This window comes from Papio anubis, chromosome 10 (assembly GCF_008728515.1).
Source record: "Papio anubis isolate 15944 chromosome 10, Panubis1.0, whole genome shotgun sequence".
In the NCBI taxonomy this organism is placed as follows: domain Eukaryota; kingdom Metazoa; phylum Chordata; class Mammalia; order Primates; family Cercopithecidae; genus Papio; species Papio anubis.
The window spans coordinates 84,725,969-84,749,029 of NC_044985.1; the positions used below are offsets into that span (position 1 = coordinate 84,725,969).

Here is a 23,061-nt window from a genome sequence, read left to right on the forward strand (position 1 = left end):
CTGCCCACCTCGTCCTCCCAAAGTGCTGGAATTACAGGCGTGAGCCACCGCGCCTGGCCTATATAATTTATTTTTGTCTCTATGTCAAATATAGACAAAATATAAACTTGAAAAAGTTATTAACTAAAACGACTGGTTTTAAGGTACGAATGAGAAACTAAAAGATTTAAGAGAAAATTTGAGAAACATGAAAGCCTACTACACTCAGATAGCATTAAAAGTATCATTAAGTTATCAGTTTATTGGAGGAAAATGAAACTGGAAAATTCCAGTTGATGCATTATGGATATGCTATCTTAAAAATTAAAAAAAAAAAAAAAAAAAAAAAAGCAGGCTGGGCGTAATGGCTCACGCCTGCAATCTCAGCACGTTGGATAGGCCAAGGCTGGCAGATCACTTGAGCCCAGGAGTTTGAGACCAGCCTGGTCAACATGGTGAGACTCCACCTCTACAAAATATACAAAAACTAGCCAGGCACGGTGGTGCGCACCTGTAGTTGCAGCTACTCAGGAGGCTTAGGTGGGAGGATCACCTGAGCCCAGGGAGACTAAAGTTGTAGTGAGCCTTGATTGTGCCACTGCACTCCAGCCTAGGTGACACAGTGAGACCCTGTCTCAAAAAAAAAAAAAAAAAAAGGCAATACTGTTCAACCAGGTGATCTCCAGCAAACTTACATTCAAAGACTCAAGTCTGACATCAAAATCAATCACTACTGCATTAGTTACACTAATAAAAAGTTAGAAACAATCCAAAAGTATAATATAGAAAACCCTATATTGTTTATATATTAGAATGCAATACTACTAGCTATTACAGTTCTTTTTGTCTGAAGACTTATCTCTGAGAATTTCAAAATATGTTAAATTTAAAAGAAAATAAAATCATTGCCTCATATCCATTAAAAGGGCTACTTTTTTGTTGGTAAGAATGTGGAGAAATTGAAACCCTTGTACACTGTAGGTTGATATGTAAAATGGTGCAGCTACTGTGCAAAAAGTGTGGTGGTTCCTTAAAAAATTAAAAATAGAATTAGTACATGATCCAGCATTTCCACTTACGGGTATATACCCAAAAGAATTGAATGCAGGGTCCCAAAGAGGTATTTGTACACCCATGTTCACAGCTAGCATTATTCGCAATACCCAAAAGGTGGAAGCAACCCAACTGACCATCTACAGATGAATACATTTCACTTTTGTACAATGAGAAAAATTTGGGAGATTGGTTACAAACAGTGTGAATGTACCTAATGCCACTGAACCATACACTTAAAAATGGTTCAGATGCTAAACGTTTTTGTGTGTGTATGAGACAAATTCTTGCTGTCACCCACGCTAGAGTGCAATGGTGTGACTGTGGCTCACTGCAGCCTCACCCTCCTGGGCTCAAGTCATCCTCCCACTTCAGTCTTCTGAGCAGCTAGGACTACAGGCGCATGCCACCACACACAGCTAATTTTTGTATTTTTTTGTAGAGACGGGATTTGGGATTTCTTTTTTTTTTGTTTTGAGACAGATTTTCACTCTTTTTGCCCAGGCTGGAGTGCAATGGCGTCATCTTGGCTCATTGCAACCTCCGCCTCCCGGGTTCAAGCGATTCTCCTGCCTCTGCCTCCCAAGTAAATGAGACTACAGGTGCCCACCACCACGCCCAGCTAATTTTTTGTATTTTTAGTAAAGATGGGGTTTTGCCATGTTGGCCAGGCTGGTTTTGAACTCCCGTCCTCAGGCGATCCAACCTCCTTGGCCTCCCAAAGTGCTGGGATTACAGGCGTGAGCCACTGCACCTGGCCAAAACCAAGTCTTTAGGAAGATGTAACTATGATTAAATAGTGTAATCTGTATAAACTTTAGGAGGATATTTGGCAATATATTTCAAAACTCTTATTGTGGAAGAATGTCTAATGACAGAGTAATGTATATATGATACATTATTAACCGCAAAAAGCCTATTTATAAATAAACATAATGGTGCAAGCTTATGTGTGCCCATGCATGTATGAACAGACAGAAGATACACACTGAAATGTTAACGGTTCCATGTTCTGTAAAGCAGGCATTCTTGACAGGTACAATACTTCTCCCAATTGGGTAAAACTGGATCTTGGTACAGGGGGGAGTGTGGAAAAAAGACTTTGACATTATTAATATAATAGTCTGCGGCCCTCCAAAGGGTCACAGTAGATAAACAAATATACAGCATATATATAGTACTGAAATTTTACGGGTGGGAAAAAGTGATTAGGAGAAAATGTCTAAAAAGGCTAATTAAGGGACAATAATTTTAAAAAGGTTGAAAAACACAGGGCATGATGCCAAAAAATAAGGCAAAGCTCCCCAATCAGTGTGAGGAATGAATGAATGAATAAATAAGCAAATAAATAAATAAATAAAAGGTATGGATTTCATATGTGCTGAGTACTGATTCTCTCAGGCCTTTGAGGATGCCAGTCAAGGCCAGTAGCAGGGGTAGGACCCTGGGGTATTTGTCCTTGGTCTGTAGCATCCTCCTCTATTTATTCCATTGTGCCTCCAAATATCATTTGCTGTGAGTGCTGTTATGTGAGAAAGGTTCGTAAGCACTGAATTTCTACATCTAACATACCGCTTTTTAAAGAAATGATATTTATGGTAAAAGTTTCATTTTTGGAATACTGTTTCAATCTCTTCTTAGGCCTGGCATAATAGGGAGTCAAGAACACCAAGTTTTATTTAGAATATCCTCAAAAAATGTCAACTGTCTAGCTGTGGATAGTTGATAGGAGACCCTACCCAGCCCACTAAATCTGTTGAGGAGCAGTGGTCATTTTTTGTGTAACTCTATACAGGGAGTATATGATTCTACCCCCATAGTTAATGAACTAAGTAATAGGCACAGATAACTCAACTATGATTCATCTGTGGATATTCCAATTATATGCTATTTCTATGTCGAGATTTTAAAAATGAATTGAGCTAAATCGACTCTTGAGAATCTAGAATGAGAGAACTGAAAAACCAAATTATTTAACACTGGGAACTTGATGTACATTTATAAGTATGCGAGAATAAAGCACATGTACATGAAGAAAGTAAGTGGCATAGAGAAATCAGAACAGATGTACAGAGATGACACAGGGAGACCCGGAGACTCATGAAAGCACAGTTCCTCAGTTTTTAACACTGTCCCAGTTCCAACTCTCCTAGTGCCCAACAATATTGATTTCTTTCCTTGTCATTATTTTTTTAAGCTAGGTTGTGGGGATCTGTGTTCCCTGTACCCAGGAAAAACCTAACTAAAATATAATTCAAGCCTAAAAAATGTTTTATGTTAAGAATAATCTTGCAGGAATCTGGCTTCGATATAAAAATTAAAGCCACACACACAATACCAGCATCCCTGGGTTAGAACACTACTTCTTGAAATGCTCCTCCTAGTTCTGTAAAGATCAAGGTAAAAATAAAGTAACTTGCTTTAGAAAGTTATTTTAAATAAGTTAGAAACATATTTTTTTATTTTGTTTTGACCTAGGATCTTGATTTGTCACCCAAGCTGAGTATAGTGGTGCAATCACAGCTCACTGTAGCCTCAACCTCCTGGGCTCAAGCAATCCTGTGCCTTAGCCTCCCAAGTAACTGGGACTATAGAGACACACCACCATGCTCAGATAATTTTTTTTTTTTTTGAGACAGGGTCTCACTTGCCCACACTGGAGTGCAGTGGTATGATCACGGCTCACTGCTGCCTCAACCTCCCAGGCTCAAGTGATCCGCCCACCTCAGCCTCCCTGGTAGCTGGGACCACAGGTGTGTGCCACCACGCCAGGCTAGTCTCAAACCCTTGTACTCAAGCGATCAGTCTGCTTTGGCCTCCCAATTGTGCTGAGATTACAGACATAAGCCACCACACATCCAGCTTCCAGCTAATTAAAAACATTTTTTTTTTTTTTTGTAGAAACGGGATCTTACTATGTTGCCCAGGATGGTTACAAACTCCTGGGGCCCAAGCAGTCCTCCTGCCACAGTCTCCCAATGTGCTGGGAGTACAGGCGTGAGCCACCAAGCCGGGCCATAAATAAATAAATATCTTAAAAATAGTACTAGCTACTCAGGTGGCTAAGCTGGGAGATCTCTTGAACCCAGAAGTTGGAGGCTACAGTGAGCTGTTTTTGCCATGGCATCACGACAGAGACCCTGTCTCATAAATAAATAAATAAATATCCTGAAAATCACTTTAGGAGTACTATGCAGCCATAAAAAGGAATGAGATCATATCCTTTGCAGGGACATGGATGAAGCTGGAAGCCATCATCCTCAGCAGACTAACACAGGAACATAAAACCAAACACTGCATGTTCTCACTCATAAGTGGGAGTTGAAAAATGAGAACACATGGACACAGGAGGGGAACACACGCCACAGCCTGTGAGTGGGTGGAGGGAGGGAGAGCATCAGGACAGACAGCTAATGCATGTAAGGCTGAAAACTTAAATGACGGGTTGAAAGGTGCAGCAAACCACCATGGCACATGTATACCTATTTAACAAACCTGCACATTCTGCACATGTATCCCGGCAAAATTCAAAAAATAAAGTAAAAAGAAAATAACTTTAGAAAGGTTGGTCTATAGATTCCTTCTTACTGAAAACTATGTGCAGGACTGGTTGTTAAAAAAAAAAAAAGAACTGTGGAGAAATTGAAGCAAATGCTTTTTAAATGCGAAACACGATAATATAGAACACCACTGTTTAACCTACCAGACTACTTTTGTGTATCCTATAAAGCAATTTTGCTACTAGCAGAAACATGAATGCATATTTCACCCCCTCAAATACCTTGAACATCTCTTCCCATAATTTCCACATAGTTCTGATCTTTTAAGACCTCCTGGTCATCTTCCTCCAAATCATATTCTGGCTTCTTTATTATTTTTTTGGGGTTGACCAAAAGCTGAGCTCGCTCCTTCTTTAATTTAGCTCCTATAAGAACATCCAAAGAATTAGAGCCTGACAGGTATAAATTCTTTCTAAACATTACATTTAAATAAGTAAAGAAATTATAATATTTATATTGTCATTACTTAAAAGCTGGGAAAAAAGTTTTCTCTTTGATTAAAACTGACCACTCTTCCACAGTTTATACAGTTAAAAAAACAAAAAACAAAAACAAAAAAACCCCCACAATCTCGAAAGTGTGTATTTTTAGGGTTCAAAATAAGCACATATTTTAAATTACAATGGGTAGTTATCAATGACTACCACTACTGAGCATTTCATTTTAGATTAGGCTTTATTGAACATTTTCAATTAAAGTTTGAAAGAATTAAACTAAAAATTAAAGCAGTTTTTATTTAGTTTTACTAACCAGATCAATCCTTTGTGCTATATTTTCAAAATAAAATGTTAAAAGTTTTAAAAGTGAAATAATCCTTAAACATTATATAATAAGCATCTCTTCAAATTGTACAATCACTTAGTACCTCCTTCTCTATCAAGAATGTGATTAAGAACATCATCATCTCCCACAAAATGAACCTCCAGCATCTTGTCTTCCTTTAATTCTGGTTTACTCATTGTTGCCAACCTAAACAAAAACAGTAAGTTACTCAAAAGTGATGAAGAATTCATGTCAACCACCAAATTAAACATTCACATAATGAATACATGTCTTTATCTAGTATTTTTAAAGTCTTTTTAAGTATAAAAAATATATTATGCATTACTATATTACTATATATTCGACTGTTGGTAACTCAATTCTTTATCTAAAAAATTGGGGAGGGAAAGAGATGTCTGAGATTTGAGAAGAGCTAAATCCTATCAAGGTAGCTAAAATATACTCAGAAAAAAATAAAATATACTCAGAAAAACAATTCAAGTTTTAATGAATGCTCCAACCAATCTAGATAAGCACATTAACAGAAATGGGGTGGTTAATACATGAGTGTTTAGAAAAGTGATAGCCAAACAAAGAATAACGGTTTGGTGGATTATATTATCTGTTCACTAGAAAGCTATAGTCAATTGTGGGGAGACTGTTAAAATTCATTTATGTCCTAAACCTGGATTAAAAACCCTCAAGCACCTCCCTTTACTTTTATGGAATGCTTACCAAATAACTTTACAAATATGAATATGGCTTTCTAGGTATCTTGGTAACTAAATAGTAAACACAAATCTTTTGAACACTTAACACTCAGTTCCTCACTGAACAAACCTCCAGAGTTTGGCAAGCAAAAGTTTGATCAACTGTGACTAGTCTGACAAAATGTACTTTCAGAACTTATTATGCTACTGACCTGAAAATAACTAATGATGATTTTAACTGTTGCCAGCTAATCAGTTTACCCAAAAAATGTAAACTAAGATTCAGTGTTCTTGGTGTCTTAGTGATTTATTTTCTCTTTTCTCTTTCTTACAATCTTGTTTTCACCTTTTCTTTTGGCAGGAGAAACTATTGACTGTGTCTCTCTTTCCTCCCTCCCTCCCTCCCTTTCTTTTTTTTTTTTTTTGAGACAGGGTCTCACTGTGTTGCCTTAGTCTCAACTACTTGGGCTCAAGCAATCCTCCTATCTCAACCTCTGAAGTAGCTGCGATTATAGGCACATGCCACCATGCTAGGCAGGTTTTCCTCTTTTTGTAGAGACAGAGTCTCACTATGTTGCCCAGGCTGGTTTTGAGCTCTTGGAATTAAGCAATCTTCCCACCTCACCCTCCCAAACTGCTGGGATTACAGGCACGGGCCACCACAACTAGCCATTTATCTCTTCTGAGTTCATTATCTGCAGGAAGAGAACTAATTCAATGTTACCAAGTTTTATTTTGACAAGCAACATGCTTAAATGACTTGTTTCACTTTTCATTTACCTTTTAAGGTACTACACATTCTGCAGCTGCAAAATTCAGATAGAGTCACCTGTAATTGGAAAAAGAACTCAGTCAGGGTCAGCTAACAGAAAAATGAAAGCAATGGGGCAAAAACAAGTTCCACAAGTTTTGACAAGCATGATAAATAGATAACATGTAGACCTTACAAAGCTAAAGCTGTTGTAATGGTATAGTAAAGGACAAAAAGACCATTACCAATTTGGCCAGGAAGTCCTAGATACTGAGAACATCTGGATGGAGTGGGAAGATAGGAGGACAAAATTTGAGTACTTACAATGTGCTAGACATAGTTTTGAGTACTCCATATGTATTCTCATTTAATCTGCACAACTCTATGAGGTTCATACTTTGTGTACAAAGATAATAAATACTGGGCTGGGTGCAGTGGCTCATGCCTATAATCTCTGCTTTGGGAGGCTGAGGCCAGGAGCTGAAGACAAGCCTGGTAACATAGTAAGGCCCTGCCTCTATCAAAAAAAAACAAAAAAAAAAAACAATTAGCTGGGAGTGGTGGCATGTGCCTATAGTCTACTTGGAGGCTGAAGTGGGAGGATTCCTTGAGCCCCAGAGTTCGAGATTACATTGAGCTACGATCACATTGCTGCACTCGAGCTTGGACGACAGAGTAAGACCCTGTCTCTAATTTTTTTTTTCTTTTTTTTGAGACAGGGTCCGGGCTCTGCCACCTAGAGCAGTGGTACGCTCTTGGCTCACCACAACTCCGACCTGGGCTCAGGTGATCTGTCCACCTCAGCCTCCCATATAGCTGGGCCTACCGGCTTGTGCCACCACACCCCCGGCTAACTTCTGTGTTTTTTGTAGAAATGAGGTTTCACCATGTTGCCTAGGCTTGTCTCAAACCTCTGGGCTCAAGCGGTCTACCTACCTCTACCTCCCAAAGTGCTGGAATGATAGGAGTGAGCCACCACACCAGGTCAAAAAAATTTGTTTAAACAAAAAATAAAAAATTGTGGACTTAGCTATGATATGAAGGAAAAATTTTAGACATAAAAATAAAAAATAAAGATAATAAATACTTCATCTATAACTTATGACCACTGCTTGTAAAACATGTCCTCTTGGGCCTTCTTTCTAGTCATGATACTGCTTCCTATTATGGGGAATCTGGGTATATTAGAGAAAAAGTTTAATCCATTTACATATTTGTATAAAATAAACAGGTTTTTTGAGGGCACTGTTTGTGAGGCACTGTATTAGGCACATTTATGTACACCAGCTCATTAAATCCTCAGATTCTCTCACATAGGTATTTTGCATCTCTCTCTTTATATATATAATGTCCCCAATTTACAAATGAGTAGACTGAGGCTAACTCATTAAATATTAATAACTCATTAAATTATTAATGCCAATACACACAATTATAAAGTCTATTAGGGTTGAAATCCAGGTCTGACTGATCCTAACTTCTTCTTTTTTTTCCTTCTTTTTTTTTTTTTTTAAGACAGAGTCTTGCTGTGTCCCAGGCTGGAGTGCAGAGGCTCAATCTCAGCTCACTGCAACCTCCGCCTCCCGGGTTCAAGAGATTCTCCTGCCTCAGCCTCCCGAGTAGCTGGGACTACAGGTGTACACCACCACACCCAGCTAATTTTTGCACTTTTAGTAGAGATGGGGTTTCACCATGTTGGCCAGGATGGTCTCGATCTCTTGACCTCATGATCGGCCCGCCTTGGCCTCCCAAAGTGTTGGGATTACAGGTGTAAGCCACTGTACCTGGCAGATTACTAACTTCCTGACCACTCTATTACACCACATACCTCTCCTGCCATCAAATAAAAATGTTATCCTAAATGCTTGGTTTTTTTGTTGTTCTGGGTTGTTTTTGTGGGGGGTTTTTTGTTTGTTTTTTGAAACAGGGTCATTCATCTCTGTCACCCAGGCTGGAGTGCAGTGGTGTGATCTCAGCTCACTGCAACACCTCACCTCAGCCTCCTGAGTAGGTGGGACTACAGGTGTGCAATGCCAAGCCTCGCTAATTTTTGTATTTTTTTGTAGAGACGGGGTTTCCCCATGTTGCCCAGGGTGGCCTGAGCTCAAGCGATCTGCCCACCTCAGCCTCCCCAAGTGCTGGGACTGCAGGTGTGAACTACTGTGCTGAATGCTAAATGCTTGTTTTGACCTCTGAAAACCATTCATAATAGGTCTAGTTATTTCTCTACATGTCAGTTAGGGTTAGGGTATTCTATAGCCCGTAACTATAGAATGTCCAAAGAATTCTATAGTTTCTCTAACTTTCCAGTTCATTGGGTGAAACATTACTAGTTCTATCAAGCATACTTCAAAGAGCATGGCCAGAGTCAGCATAATCCACATTATTTTACTTAATTATATGCTGCCATGTACTACAAAGGATTTGAAGCAATGACAAGGATCAAATGTGATAAAACAAATTATAAATTATAAATGCTAATAGGGAGTCTGCATCAGAAAAAATATAAAGGAAAGCAGAAAATAAAATCACAAAACGAATTTTTGGCTCTGAGCTTCCTGGTAATTAAAGGAAAAAGCAAGTAAAGGTCTGTTACATAATTCTTATTGGCCAAAGTTTAGTTGTTCTTGGGGATGGGGGGGACGAGATTTTCCAGGAAAATTTAAAAACAAATATTCTAGGCAACTGAGTATTGTCCTAGGCAATTTCCCTATGGTATTCTATATAAGAATTGCCTGGACAGAGGCAGCCTCAGTCTTGTTTGTAGCCAAGTGCATTTATACAAACATTTCCTTTTCTAATTTTGGAGCATCTTACTAAATAGTACAAAATCACCAAATTAAAGAAAATGTCCACAAAGACCTCATGAGAAACGTTTCCTTCTTTCCTTTCCAACAGTTCCTGAAAAACAAACAAACAAAAAACCTAACAATCACACAATAAAATGCAATATTTAGTGACCATTATGACCCTTCAAGGCATTGCCTTGGTGCTCACTGGTCAACCCCTCTCAAGGAGTTAACTTCAAGGCAATTCAGCAGCACCAAGTGTTAGCAACACACTCTCCTTTGAAAGCAAATGAAAGATTTGCTGTAATTTTAAAAAACATAATCCTTTGAAAAAGGTTGGATAGATTAGTGGTTAAGCACCAATTTTAATATCAGAGAAACATGAGTTCCAATCTCCACTCCATACTTTATAACTGTGTGACTTTGTCCAAAGTCCTGACGATTAAATGAAATTATGTGCCTGATGTATAAAAGAGCATCACTGAATGCTCCCAATTATCGGTAATTTTTTCTTTAACCTTTTTCTTTTTTAGCTCCTTACTGCAGTACACACAGATATTTTTACTTTAAACTTCAACTTCACTATGCAGATCTCTTGTACCTAACTCATTCAACATCTAACAGAAAAACTGCTCAATAAGTGATAATGCCCGTTTAACGTGCAGTGCCCTTATATAACGGTGTAGGACCGTGCTATTTTTCTTCAGATTGCAATTTAACTGGGGAAAAGTGTAACGATTCTATTAGGATTTCAATTGTAAAATGAAAAGTAACGTCTCAACATCTTTTTGATTAAAAAGCTCTACCAAAAGGGCCTGGCTTATCAACATTTTACAGCCAAGCGTGGCTCCAAGGTGACCGATCAGTTAGTTAGCAGGACACATGGGTGCCTCCAGGCTGGGATGACATCAAAGGTTCTAGCTACAGTGGTTCTGGGACGCGATCTCTTCCTCTTCATATCTCACAGGGCACTTTACCACTTTCGTTACAGATCTTCACAGTTCTCCTTTTCCAACCAGAGGGCTTCGTAAGCTGGGAATCAGGTATGTTAATATTAGGCGTCCCGTTCACAAAAGGCTTTTAACTGCTGGGCAGACTAACGAAAGGTCCTCCCAGAGCGAGCCTCTCACCTCAAGTATTAAAGGACTTTGGCCTGCGCCTCCAACCTCTGGCCAGTTGGCTGCGCTCCACCAGCAAAGGGTTCTCGAGCCCCCGGGCAGCCTGCGGGGGGCAGCGAGGCGCAGAGACCATGCCCCGAGTGCCGAGGGAAAGCCCTGAGATGCGCGACGTGGGACGCTGGGGGCCAAGCTCCGACGCGGGGCTGTCTGCACCTGGACGCGCCTCACAAGCCGCGAGCTAAGCAGAAAAGGGAGGCAGGCTGCCCCGACACCCCACTACTCACCGCTAGGTTTCCGCCTGGCGCAGATCCGGCCGGCGTGGAACGACACCCCGCTGAGTCGCCGCCGCAGGGAAAGCACCTTCGGCACCAACGGGAGAAGCCAATTTCTAGTAATTCGCGCCCGACGACGGCGGAGGTAAGGAGCCCTGCAGGCCAGCTGGGGGATGGGAAGCCTGCGTGCGGCACACCGAATCTCCCGCCCTGTTCAGGGGGCGGTGCCCGGGGAAGCCAATAGGAAGAGGAGTCGGCCAAGAGCGACGGCTCTGCCGGCCAGTCGGCGCCGGCCACTCGGCCCCGCCCATCAGGAAACCTGAGGAAAACGGATCCTTAGGCCCTGAGTTGTGGGCCTTATCTTTCCTTTCCTCTTTCCGTTTCCGGGGAAGGGAGAAGGAAGTGTTGTGTGGATGCGAGGAAGTTTGCGGAATAGCTGGCTGAGTGGTGGCTGTGTACTTGGGGTCGGGCGCAGTGGCTCACGCCTCTAATCCCAGCACTTTGGGAGGTCGAGGCGGGCGAATCACCTGAAGTCAGGAGCTCGAGACCAGTCCGACTGACATGGAGAAACCCCGTCTCTAGTGAAAATACAAAATTAGCCGGGCGAGGTGGCGGGCGCCTGTAATCCCAGCTACTCGGGAGGCTGAGGCAGGAGAATCGCTTGAACCCGGGAGGCAGAGGTTGCAGTGAGCCGAGATCGCGCCATTGCACTCCAGCCTGGGCAACAAGAGCGAAACTCCGTCTCAAAAAAAAAGTGTTCGTTGGTTTCGCCAGGTACCTTTTGAAGAAAAAGGTAATGGAAATTGATTCGTGTTTCTTTTTTAAATATTTTCTTCATTTGGCGTGAAAGGTAGGATCTTGTACATCTCCAGGGTTTGGAGTAGGGAAAAGAGACGTTAGGAGAAGCACTGAATTATGGAGATGGGATCGGACGGCTAGTGGGATGAAGAGGCTGGGGAAATAGAATGAATAGACAGAGAAAATGATTGACTTCAACTATCCAAAATATAAAAAAGGCAAGACAGAGAAAATGAGGAAGAAAAGGAATGAACCTGGATGGGATCCATACAGTATTAAGAACAGGGTACTATTTCATTTGGATTCACTGACTCAAAACAAAACAAAACTACAGAGTACTCTGCGAATCAGAAGATAAGGATTCAGTATCTAGCGAGACACCTACAATCTCTGCATTCACTATAGTTACCTAGCACGTGAAGATATTGAACGGACAATATTGAGAAAAATGCTATTATATGGGAAGTGCATTGGAGCGCATGGTAGGAGTATCTAATTAAAAGTCCAGAAGGAGTCAGGAACAATTTTCTTGGAGGAAGGGATGTTTAAACTGAAACCTGAGTGTTGAATAGATTTAAAACTGGTCAAGAGGGGTGACATTTTCCAGGTAGAAGGTCCAAATCCGTGTAACAGCTGTGTAAAATGCCAAGCGTTGGGTCTGTTATTATGAAGGGCTTAGTTGGCCGTTAGGGCACTGGTCAGATTTGTATTGAAAGATCTTTGGATAAAGGAGGTAGGATTGGGAGGGAAGATATAGAGTCACGAGATTTGGAAGCTGTTTAGGAAATCCAGTTGAGAAAGAAATGATCGTAGCCTTGATACCTCATTATTCTATTTTGGCTAGGTGGAGTTAAGAAAACAGAAGAGAAAGGCAATTTTTTGTGCATTGTAAATAAAAAGAATTTGGGGAGTGACTAGAGACAGAAGATAAAGAGAACATAGCTTAACAGTTAACAACGATGTGCTTGAAGAGTGTTTAGAAATGTGAAGATGACTATCTAGCCCAGCATACACACCTGTAATCCCAGCTACTTGTGAGGCTGAGAAAAAGAAGATTGTTTGCATCCCAGAATTCCAGGATGCAGCGAGCAGTGATCTTACCTGTGACTAGCCACTGCACTCCAGCCTGGGCAACACATTGAGACCCCATTTCTCAAAAAAGAAAAATTTGAAAAAAAAGATGAAGATCTAGGAATGTTGAATAGATATGTTCTACTTATGTGTCTTTTATATATATATAATTTTTTTTTTTTTTTTTGAGATGCGGTCTCCCTCTGCCTGCCCAGGCTGGAGTGCAGTGGCTACGTCACAGTTCACTGCAGCCTGGACTATCTATTCTCTTTTTTTTTTTTTTTTTTTTTTTTTGAGACAGAGTCTTGCGCTGTGTCACCCAGGCTGGAGTGCAGTGGCGCGATCTCGGCTCACTGCAAGCTCCGCCTCTCAGGTTCACGCCATTCTCCTGCCTCAGCCTCCGAGTAGCTGGGACTACAGGCGCCCGCCACCACGCCCGGCTAGTTTTTTGTATTTTTAGTAGAGACGGGGTTTCACCATGTTAGCCAGGATGGTCTCGATCTCCTGACCTCGTGATCCACCCGCCTCGGCCTCCCAAAGTGCTGGGATTACAGGCTTGAGCCACCGCGCCCGGCCAGGACTATCTATTCTCAACCAGACCTCCCACCTCAGCTTCCTGAGTAGCTGTGACTGCAGGCACACGCCACCATGTCCGGCTAATTTTTGTATTTTTTGTAGAGAGGGGGTTTCACCATATTGCCCTGGTTGGTCTCCAACTCCAGAGCTCAAGTAATCCACCCTCCTGGGCTTCCCAAAGTTTTGGGATTACAGGAGTAAGCCACTGCACCTGGCTGTTTTTTTGTATTTCTATGATGTCAGTAAACTCCCCTTCATTCCTCTTCTTTCCACATCTTGAAAAAAGGCTTCTACAGACCACAGAGGCCTTGGTGTGAGTGGTGGGTTTGGATGTAGTTTTTATGGTATATGTGTGGAAAATAGAGGGAAGGAGCTGAGTTTTGCATTTAGATTGATACTAAGATAAAAACAAAGAGCCATACCTTCAGAATGGAGACACAGGATTTAGGAGCAGCAGGAAGTTGAAGTCAGAGGGGACCATAAAATGGCAACTCACCATGTATTCATGGAAATTTTGCATAGGGCAGTAGACTGTTCCAAAGGGGGAAATAGAAGCTCAATATTGTAAGGGGTAGAGGCACAAGCAGTTAATTGGGTAATAGTTTGAAATTTAGGGACTGGCTTTAAAAAATCTCTAATCTATGAAACAGGGTGAAGACCTTCTAAATACCACTAAAATAACAATCAGAATTTTTTATTGAAGTATAAACATAAAATTAACAAACTAGAAAAACAGGTTAACGTAAGTTGGTTAGCTGGAATCCAGGCCTGCAGAGGGGGAAGCCAGTAATAAGCCTATTCGTGTCACAGAACTGCAGGTGGTAGTCTCAACAGCATGGGTCTGGTTCAGTGGCTCATGCCTGTAATCCCAGCACTTTAGGAGGCCAAGGCAGGTGGATCACTTGAGGTCAGGAGTGCAAGACCAACCTGACCAACATGGTGAAACTCCGTTTCTACTAAAAATAGAAAATTAGCCAGGTGTGGTGGTGCATGCCTGTAATCTCAGTTACTTGGGAGGCTGAGGCAGGAGAATCGCTTGAACCTGGGAGGCAGAGGTTGCAGTGAGCCGAGATCGTGCCATTGCACTCCAGCCTGGGCAACTAGAGCGAAACTCTGTCTCAAAAAAAAAAATAAATAAAATAAAAAAAAGCATGAAGCTGAGACTGGAGGATTGGTTGGGGGAAAAAAAAAAGGAGTATGAAGCTGAGACTGGAAGATCGGTTGGAAGTCTTGAAACAGTTAGATGCTAGATCTCCTGTCATACTTTGTGGAGGACCAGGAGATTACTAGGTGAACCGACAGGATCTAGACTCTACCACTAGGCACAACTGAGAGTAGAAATGAGGTCATACTGAAATGGGGAGGACAAGCTTAGGACCTTGTCTTACTTGGCTCCCAGAACGCTGGCAATGAGTCATATATCCCCTGAGCATTAAATTTAAAGACTTTTTCAGGCAAGCTAATCAGAAAAGACAGGAGGCCCCAACTGAAAAAGCCAGTTTATCAATATAGACCTACACTGACACCTACTAGCTGATAAGCCCTGCCCCTGCACGCTGAGCTTCTGATCAATTTTAGCATTACCAAACTTTGGGATAAAGTCTCAGCTCTGAAAAAGAAAAAAATAAAGTAGGAGCAAACATTCTATGTAGAACCCAGAAGAAAATTTACTCAAAATTGTAATAAACTCTTGACGTTTTATATCTATTAAAAAAGGAATGTAAAAAGGAATGTGAGTCATCAAATTTAGATTCTTTAAGGAGAAAATAATTCTTAAAGTTTTAATTTTTACATAGACTGCAGAATCAAGATGGTATCAGCTTATATTTTTTCTTCACCAGTGATCTCATCTGTCAGCACACTGAAGAAAATCAGAATCTTTATATTCTTCTTCAAGATGACTGAGTTAAAAAATGAAATCTTTTTTTAAGTTCATTTTTATGTTCAAACAAGGTTTTTTACCCAAACCATATTTTACTTGATCAAATTCAAGAATATGATCTCAGTTCATATCTTCCAAATGGAAATATAACCTAAATAGCTGTATAGGTATCAGTGAGAGATCTAGATTAAGCAACCAGAACCAAGCAGGTCTTATGAACAACTTAAGATACATTTATATTGGTCCCTAAGTTTGGGAAACTCAGTTAACTTTTGTCTTTGCCAGTATTGTGAAAAGCATTATATTGATGCTATTGCTCCTTGAAAAAATCCATTTTCTCCCTGGGTCTTTAAATAGTTTACTTAATAAAATTTTTGAGCCCCTAACTCTACCAGGGGCATAATGCCCAGGTATGGCCCTTACCCTTAAGGAATTTAGATTTTAGTTCAGTAGAAAGAATCAGGTAATTTCGACACAAAAGGGTGTAGGCTGGGCCCAGTGGCTGACACCTGTAGTCCCAACACCGTGGGAGGGTGAGGTGAGAGGATCATTGGAGCCCAGGAGTTCGAGGTCACTCTGAGCACATAGGGAGACCCCATCTGTACCAAAAAAAAAAAAAAAAATTCAAAAAGGTGTACTAAGAACTACAAGGACAACGGCCATTTAGCTTAATTTAGGGGTTGGGTTGGGGGATAGCAGAGGAACAGCCAATCCAATTTCAAAAGACAAGTAGACTTAAGCAAAAGAGAAAGTACTAGAGAAGACATTTCAGTAAGGGTACAAACTGGGTGTAGTAGTACAAAGGACAAAGGATGTGATTGTACAAATGAGTGTGGTAGTACAAAGGACTTTGTTGTTACTTAAGAATGATAGGAGATGGGGTAGAAGTAGGCCACAGGGCCTTGTATGCAGGCTAAATAACATGGAATTTATCCCCTATATTGGAACCACTGGATAATTTTAACCAGGGTACTGATAAGCATTTAATATCCATCACTAAGGAGGATAAATTTACAGGCAAGGAGTCTAGTTAGGAGGCTATTGAAGCAGTCGATATGAAGAGGATATGAGTCTGTGCTTTAGTAGTAAAGGTGGGAAGGATTAATTTGTAAGAAAAAAGGGGGCAGTCAGCAGGATTTGGGGACTGGATAATAGAGGTGAGGGAGAGAGGAGATATAATTCTCAGGTTTCTGGCTTGGTTGCCTGGGTTAGTTCATTGGTGTGATGTGAGAGATAGATTACTGATAGAGGAAAAAGGTAGATGAGTTTAGTTTGAGGCATCTTAACTTTGAAGTGCCCAAGAGATATCCAGCTATCCAGCAGCCAGTTGGATTTAAAAGTCGAACATTCAAGAGGTCTAGGCCTAGAGATACAGATCTAGGGTCATCCGTATATAGATTTAAGCCAAGTGGTGAAAATGAGAACTGCAGGGACTGAGAAAAATAAGAAATGTGAGATATCTCTCATCTGAGACAGGCAGCAAGGGGATAAGGATAGTTGCAGACATAGTTCAGAACTTTGAAGTGGTAGTGGGAAATAGGAAATAAAGAACATTCATTCTAGCATCATGGCCTCCATTTCATAGAAAAAGAGTTGAGGCTGCTGAGAAAGTGATACTTTATGTGCCGAAGCTGTGGAATAGAAACTAAAGGGAATGAGAAAGGGGACAGGCCAAGAAGTGCAAGGGGCCAATGAAGATGTATTAACACCTACAGTGTTCAGTGGCCTGAGTTAGGGAATAGAGAAGGCAGACTAAAGCATTGATAGGGATGGATCTATTCTTTGGGGTGGAGGTATATTTATGTAATGGGTTAATAATACTTCTTTCTTATATTGTCAGTTACTATACTAGGTATTTCTCTAGGAAAATTTTATTATTGAGTCAGGTTCTGGACGGAAGAGAGAAAGCTTACCTATGCCAAAGATTGGTATAGCATTAAAGAGAATTTTCAATCCTGATTGCACATGAGAATTAGCTGGGGATCTTTGAAAACTATGTGATGCCAGATCCTACTCCCTGAGAGTCTGCGTGGGGCCAGGTCATCAGAATTGTTTTAAAAAATTACCCAGATGATTTTATTTATTTTTTTTGAGACAGACTTTCACTCTGCTGCCCAGGCTGGAGTGCAGTGGTGCGATCTCGGCTCACTGCAGCCTCCGCCTCCTGGGTTCAAGTGATTCTCTTGCCTTAGCCTCCAGAGTAGCTGGGACTATAGGCGCCCACCACCACACCCAGCTAATTCTTTTGTATTTTTAATAGAGATGGGGTTTCACCATGTTGACCAGGCTGGTCTCAAACTCTTCACCTCAGGTGATCACCTACCTCGGCCTCCCAAACTGCAGGGATTACAGGCTTGAGACACCGCGCCCAGTCTGCCAGATGATTTTAATGTGAAGCCAGGGCTGAGAACCAGTGAGCTAGAGAGAATTAAAAATTGGCAATAAAAATTTTTGTGAGATATGCAGTGGCCTAGATCCTGTATGTTAAACACACACTTGATAAAGGTTCAATAGATCTAATATGTCAGTGACACATGCCTCAGCAAATAACTTCTACCCTGAAATTTTTTTATATGTCAATTTGATTTCAGTCATGCTCGGGAAAAGTGATTATATCTAAGTATCTAGGAATAAAAGAGAATATGGCAGCCAAAACCTCCAAGATATTTTTTTTTGTACCAGGGATGGTGAAGCAGTCAGTGAGGACACATGAGATGACATCATCAAGTAAGTAGTGAAAGATTTGACACGGTAATCCTTAAAAATGTACACAGATGGGCCGGGCGCGGTGGCTCACGCCTGTAATCCCAGCACTTTGGGAGGCCGAGAGGGGTGGATCACGAAGTCAGGAGATTGAGACCATCCTGGCTAACACGGTGAAACCCCGTCTCTACTAAAAATACAAAAAATTAGCCAGGTGTGGTGGTGGGTGCCTGTAGTCCCAGCTACTGGGGAGGCTGAGGCAGGAGAATGGCATGAACCCGGGAGGTGGAGCTTGCAGTGAGCCGAGATTGCACCACTGCACTCCAGCCTGGGCGACAGAGCAAGACTCTGTCTCAAAAAAAAAAAAAAAAAAGTACACAGATGGCTGGGTGTGGTGGCTCACACCTGTAATCACAGCACTTTGGGAGGCCGAGGTGGGTGTGAATCACCTAAGGTCAGGAGTTTGAGATCAACCTGGTCAACATAGTGAAACCCCGTCTCTACTAAAAATATAAAAATTAGCTGGGCATGGTGGTGGGCGCCTGTAATCCCAACTACTTGGGAGGTGGAGGCAGGAGCATTGCTTGAACCCAGGAGGCAGAGGTTGCAGTGAGCCAAGACCACACCATTGCACTGCAGCCTGGGCAATAAGAGTGAAATTCCGTATCAAAAAAAAAAAAAAAAAAAAGTACACAGAGTAATTACAATAATGGGCAATTAGTTTTTGAAAACAATTCTGAGTTGGTCAGGCGCGGTGGCTCACGCCTGTAATCCCAGCACTTTAGGAGGCTGAGGCGGGCGGATCATGAAGTCAGGAGATCGAGACTATCCTGGCTAACACGGTGAAACCCCATCTCAACTAAAAAACGGAAAAAAAAAAATTAGCCGGGCGTGGTGGTGGTGGGCACCTGTAGTCCCAGCTACTTGGGAGGCTGAGGCAGGAGAATGGCGTGAACCCGGAAGGCGGAGCTTGCATTGAGCCAAGATCGCACCACTGCACTCCAGCCTGGGCAACAGAGCGAGGCTCCGTTTCAAAAAAAAAACACAAAAAACAATTCTGAGTTTTACAGTGTGTATAAAGTCAATATAACGTTTGTAAATAAAGGAAATATATATAGATTTCTTAACATTCTGTAATTTTACTTGGAGGAAGTGAAGAAAGCCTATTTTGGGGAGTATGTTTGGGGAATTCCCTACTGAATATTGGAGAGAATAAAATAAAAAGCTTATTGAATATAAGAGGATAAGAATGTTTTGTTTTGAGACTATTAGCATTGTTTCAGTTTTTTTTTTTTTTTTTTTGAGAGAGGGTCTCACTCTGTCACCCAGGCTGGAGTGCAATGGTGCGATCTTGGCTCACTGCAACCTCCGCCTCCCAGGTTCGAGCGATTCTCGTGCCTCAGCATAGGTAGGATCACAAGGGTGCAATACCACACCCAGCTAATTTTAGTAGAGGCAGGGTTTCGCCATATTGCCCAGGCTGGTCTCAAACTCCTGACTTCAGATGATCTGCCCGCCTTGGCCTCCCAAAGTGCTGGGATTACAGACATGAACCACTGCGCCCAGCCTATTATCACAGATTATATCTATCGCATTTGGATTATCACCCAGGGCCAGATAAAGACCTTTACGTATCCTAAACACAAAAGACTATTCTTCTCCCCTCTCTCATGTACTTAAAAATTTAACATTAAATCATAACATAGTCATCAGCCTAACAAAGTTCTGTTTTCCTCCCATGCTACCTGGCAGTTTTTTTGTGTGGATGGGAAGGGTCATAGAAAAAACTTAAAAACATATATTTTTAAGTTTTATATTTTGGCAGTCTCTTCTGCTTTATTATGCTGTAAAATAGCTTTTCTCAACTGAGCTTCCTTATGTGAACCACAAAAAGACTATTTTCTCATTTTCCCTCAGGATGGTACACAAGAACCATTGTATATAAATAGGAAAGAAGTTAACTTATAACTATGGATACTTAGGATGTTAGGGCTTCTTTCATGGATTTAGTTTGCCTATTAGCAATCTAGCTCTGTTGAGCTCCAACCCCTCCCTTTCTTCCCATCCCTCACAGAGGGACTGGCTTTCTGGGGTAGATGTTTTGGCAAGTGTAGTAATAGTTGAGAACAATCAATGCAATTAAGCAGTATATCACGATGTTTAAGTTCACAAGTACATTTGCCTGAGTGTCTGTGTTCAGTGTTAGCTCTTCCACTTACTAGCTCTGTGACTTTGGACAGCTGTACTTTACTTTTTTCATAAAAGAAGAATAGTACTTATCTAATGCTGTTGTACTGAGTATTAAATGAACTACTGCATTTTCTTTAAAGTGTTTAGAATAGTGCCTGGCACATCCTGAGCACCCAATAATGTTAGTTATTGTTTAATTCACATGGGAAGAATCTTTGTACCATAAAACACTATGACTTACCTGGACAAGAGTTGTATGTGTAGGGATAGTGTGTGTGTGTGTGCGTATATAAAGTGCCACTATTCTATTAATATCACAATTATATTACAATACCTTAAAGGAAAATATTACTTTTCCCGTTGTACTTTTTCTGTATTTTCTTTTGTTTTTGAAATGGAATGGCGCGATCTTGGCTCACTGCAACCTTCACCCCCAGGTTCAAGTGATTCTCCTGCCTCAACTTTCCTAGTAGCTGCGATTACAGGTGCCTACCACCCTGCCTGGCTAATTTTTGTACTTTTAGTAGAGACAGGGTTTCACCATGTTGGCCAGGCTGATTTCGAACTCCTGACCTCAGGTGATCCACCCACCTCGGCCTCCCAAAGTGTTGGGATTACAGGCGTGAGCCACCACACCCGGCCCTTTTTCTGTATTTTGTAAATGAACAACCATTACATTTCTAATAAAGGGAAAAAATTGTAACTGTCAGTTTGTGAATCTCATCCTTACTAATGCAGATCCAGAGTCAAAGAGAAAAACACAGTCTTGGTTCTGGATCTGACAATCTTTGGATTAAGGGATAATAAATATCAAAAAGATAATGTACTTTGTTTGCTTGAATCTGAAATAAAATGGAGAATAAAGCTTTCACTCAGCAAGGAATAACAATCATAAAGCAAAAAGGCACAGAAGAGATTTTCCCAGAAAATGCATGTAAAGAAAGGGAAAGGACAAAGGGCCTAGGGCTTAACCCTTGATTAAACCCATGTTCCAAGCAAAGGCTAAAGTATCTTTAGGAAAGACAATGTGGGAAAGGCCAAAAAGTTTAATGATGAGAGAACTAACTGCAAATAAGGGTGTGAAGAAACAAGCACCTTCATAAATTGTATTGTTAATTGTATCGTAATAATGTTGGTTCCTCTTTACAAGGACCCAGGAAAGAAAATATTTTAACATTAGAAATAGTTGTGCTTCACCTGAGAAACTTGTTGAATCTTAAGGATATCTGAAATTATGTAATTAATCTTACTTCTGTCTTTACATTTGGCTGCTTTAACGTTCAGTGCTAAATCTGTACCCCTACAATTAACTACAGAAATATATGGCACATGTTTTATGCATTAATTTCACACCTGCCTTTGTCTTGTTTCTCATTTTGTGGTGTTATATATAATTTTATATACTGCCTTAATGTTGTAGGGTATGATATAAGGGTTCAGATATACATAATTAAAATGGTACACTTTGAAAAAATATGAAAAGACCCTTTTAAGGTATAACATTTAGGTAACATAAAATCAACTCAGGGAAATCCAGGTAAAAGCCAAATAGAGCTGTATTTTTATACTGTACAAAAAAATTTACACTCTTAATGTAACTAGATACATCTAAGGGTAAATTACACATCTCTCAAACACAGTATTTTAACATCTAAGATATGTTTCTGCATTGCAGACTGATACTGAATTTTATACATCTTTATTTACAATAACTTAAAATATTTTTTCATCTCTGGCAGATATTTACAAGGTCAACAATGACTACATTTCACATTTCAACATCAACAGCATTAATCGGTTCAGTAAGACAGGATAATGGCTTACATGCACCAATAAATACGATCTTAAATTCACGGTTTTTTCTTCAGCTCTGAAAAAATGAAGGTTGTCACTAGTCCTAGGTTGAAAGGACATCACTCAGTACAAGTTGTAATTTCTATATGCCTATTCTATTTAAATTTTCACCAGCACTATTCTCTAAATACTTGGGAAGTTTATACCAAGTTATAGGTTGATGCTGGTAAAAAAAAAAAAAAAAAAAGGCTGATGTGTACATTCCATATCCTTTTATGAAGCAAACATATGAAAGTGAGATATTTTTTATTTACTTGTCCAGTGTGAAAGAGATCAGATTACATAATGCCAAAGTAGTAAAAATCCTTCAGAAATTATAGCTCAGGAGACCCAAATTATCAGGAGAAAACCAGTGGGAAAATAATTTTTGCACCCTAAAAACTGTTTCACTTAACCAGTTAAACTGAATGTAAGGCCAGAATAATTTTAGAATAAGAATAAAAAAGATTCAATGTCAAGTAGATGAACTTATTACAAATATTTTTAAACATGGAGCATCTCTCTCTATTCAGTATGGATGATAAAACTTACAAACAAACCCCCCGCCCTACCGCCAAACCCAGACCTGTATCAGTGATTGTTAGAAAGCCAATTCTCTCTTTCCAAGACAGCAATCAGTATATTCATTACTTTTTAACTACTCCCTGCTATAAAAAACAATACATAAAACCTGTTTGGAATATTAATATGCAAATACATTTCATGATTTCCAAAAAAAAATTATTTAACTTTTGAAATAAATTATTTAGTTCTTATTGGGCTATACATTTTAAAAAATGAGTGTTTTAGCTTTTCTTAATCCAATCCTGTTTTTCTGCAAAGAAAAAAACACTCAGAATGATCATGGACATATTTAACAAACTTTACCAGTTTAACCAGTATTATACTTACAATAATTGCCACTGCCCTTTAAAATAGGTACATTTCCATAATGTCCCCCTAAATTTTACTTAAATGACCCACAATATTACACAATATCCCAATTTTAGGAGT

At 40.3% G+C, this 23,061-nt stretch overlaps 1 protein-coding gene across 6 annotated transcripts in view; it reads right to left on the minus strand.

Moving 5' to 3' along the window:
• ORC2 (origin recognition complex subunit 2) overlaps window positions 1–11,538 on the minus strand; it is a 60,830-nt gene extending 49,292 nt beyond the window's left edge. The window contains exons 1-5 of one of the 6 annotated variants that reach the window (XM_021923854.2): window positions 11,007–11,536; window positions 9,678–9,716; window positions 6,845–6,893; window positions 5,458–5,561; window positions 4,814–4,957 (exon numbers count right to left, since the gene is read on the minus strand). In XM_021923854.2, the coding sequence (XP_021779546.1) occupies window positions 4,814–4,957; window positions 5,458–5,551 (238 nt within the window). In that variant the 5' untranslated portion in view covers window positions 5,552–5,561; window positions 6,845–6,893; window positions 9,678–9,716; window positions 11,007–11,536. The other 5 variants (XM_021923853.2, XM_021923856.2, XM_021923855.2 and 2 more) reach the window with 5 other exon arrangements.
• Between the last annotated feature and the right edge of the window lie 11,523 nt (window positions 11,539–23,061).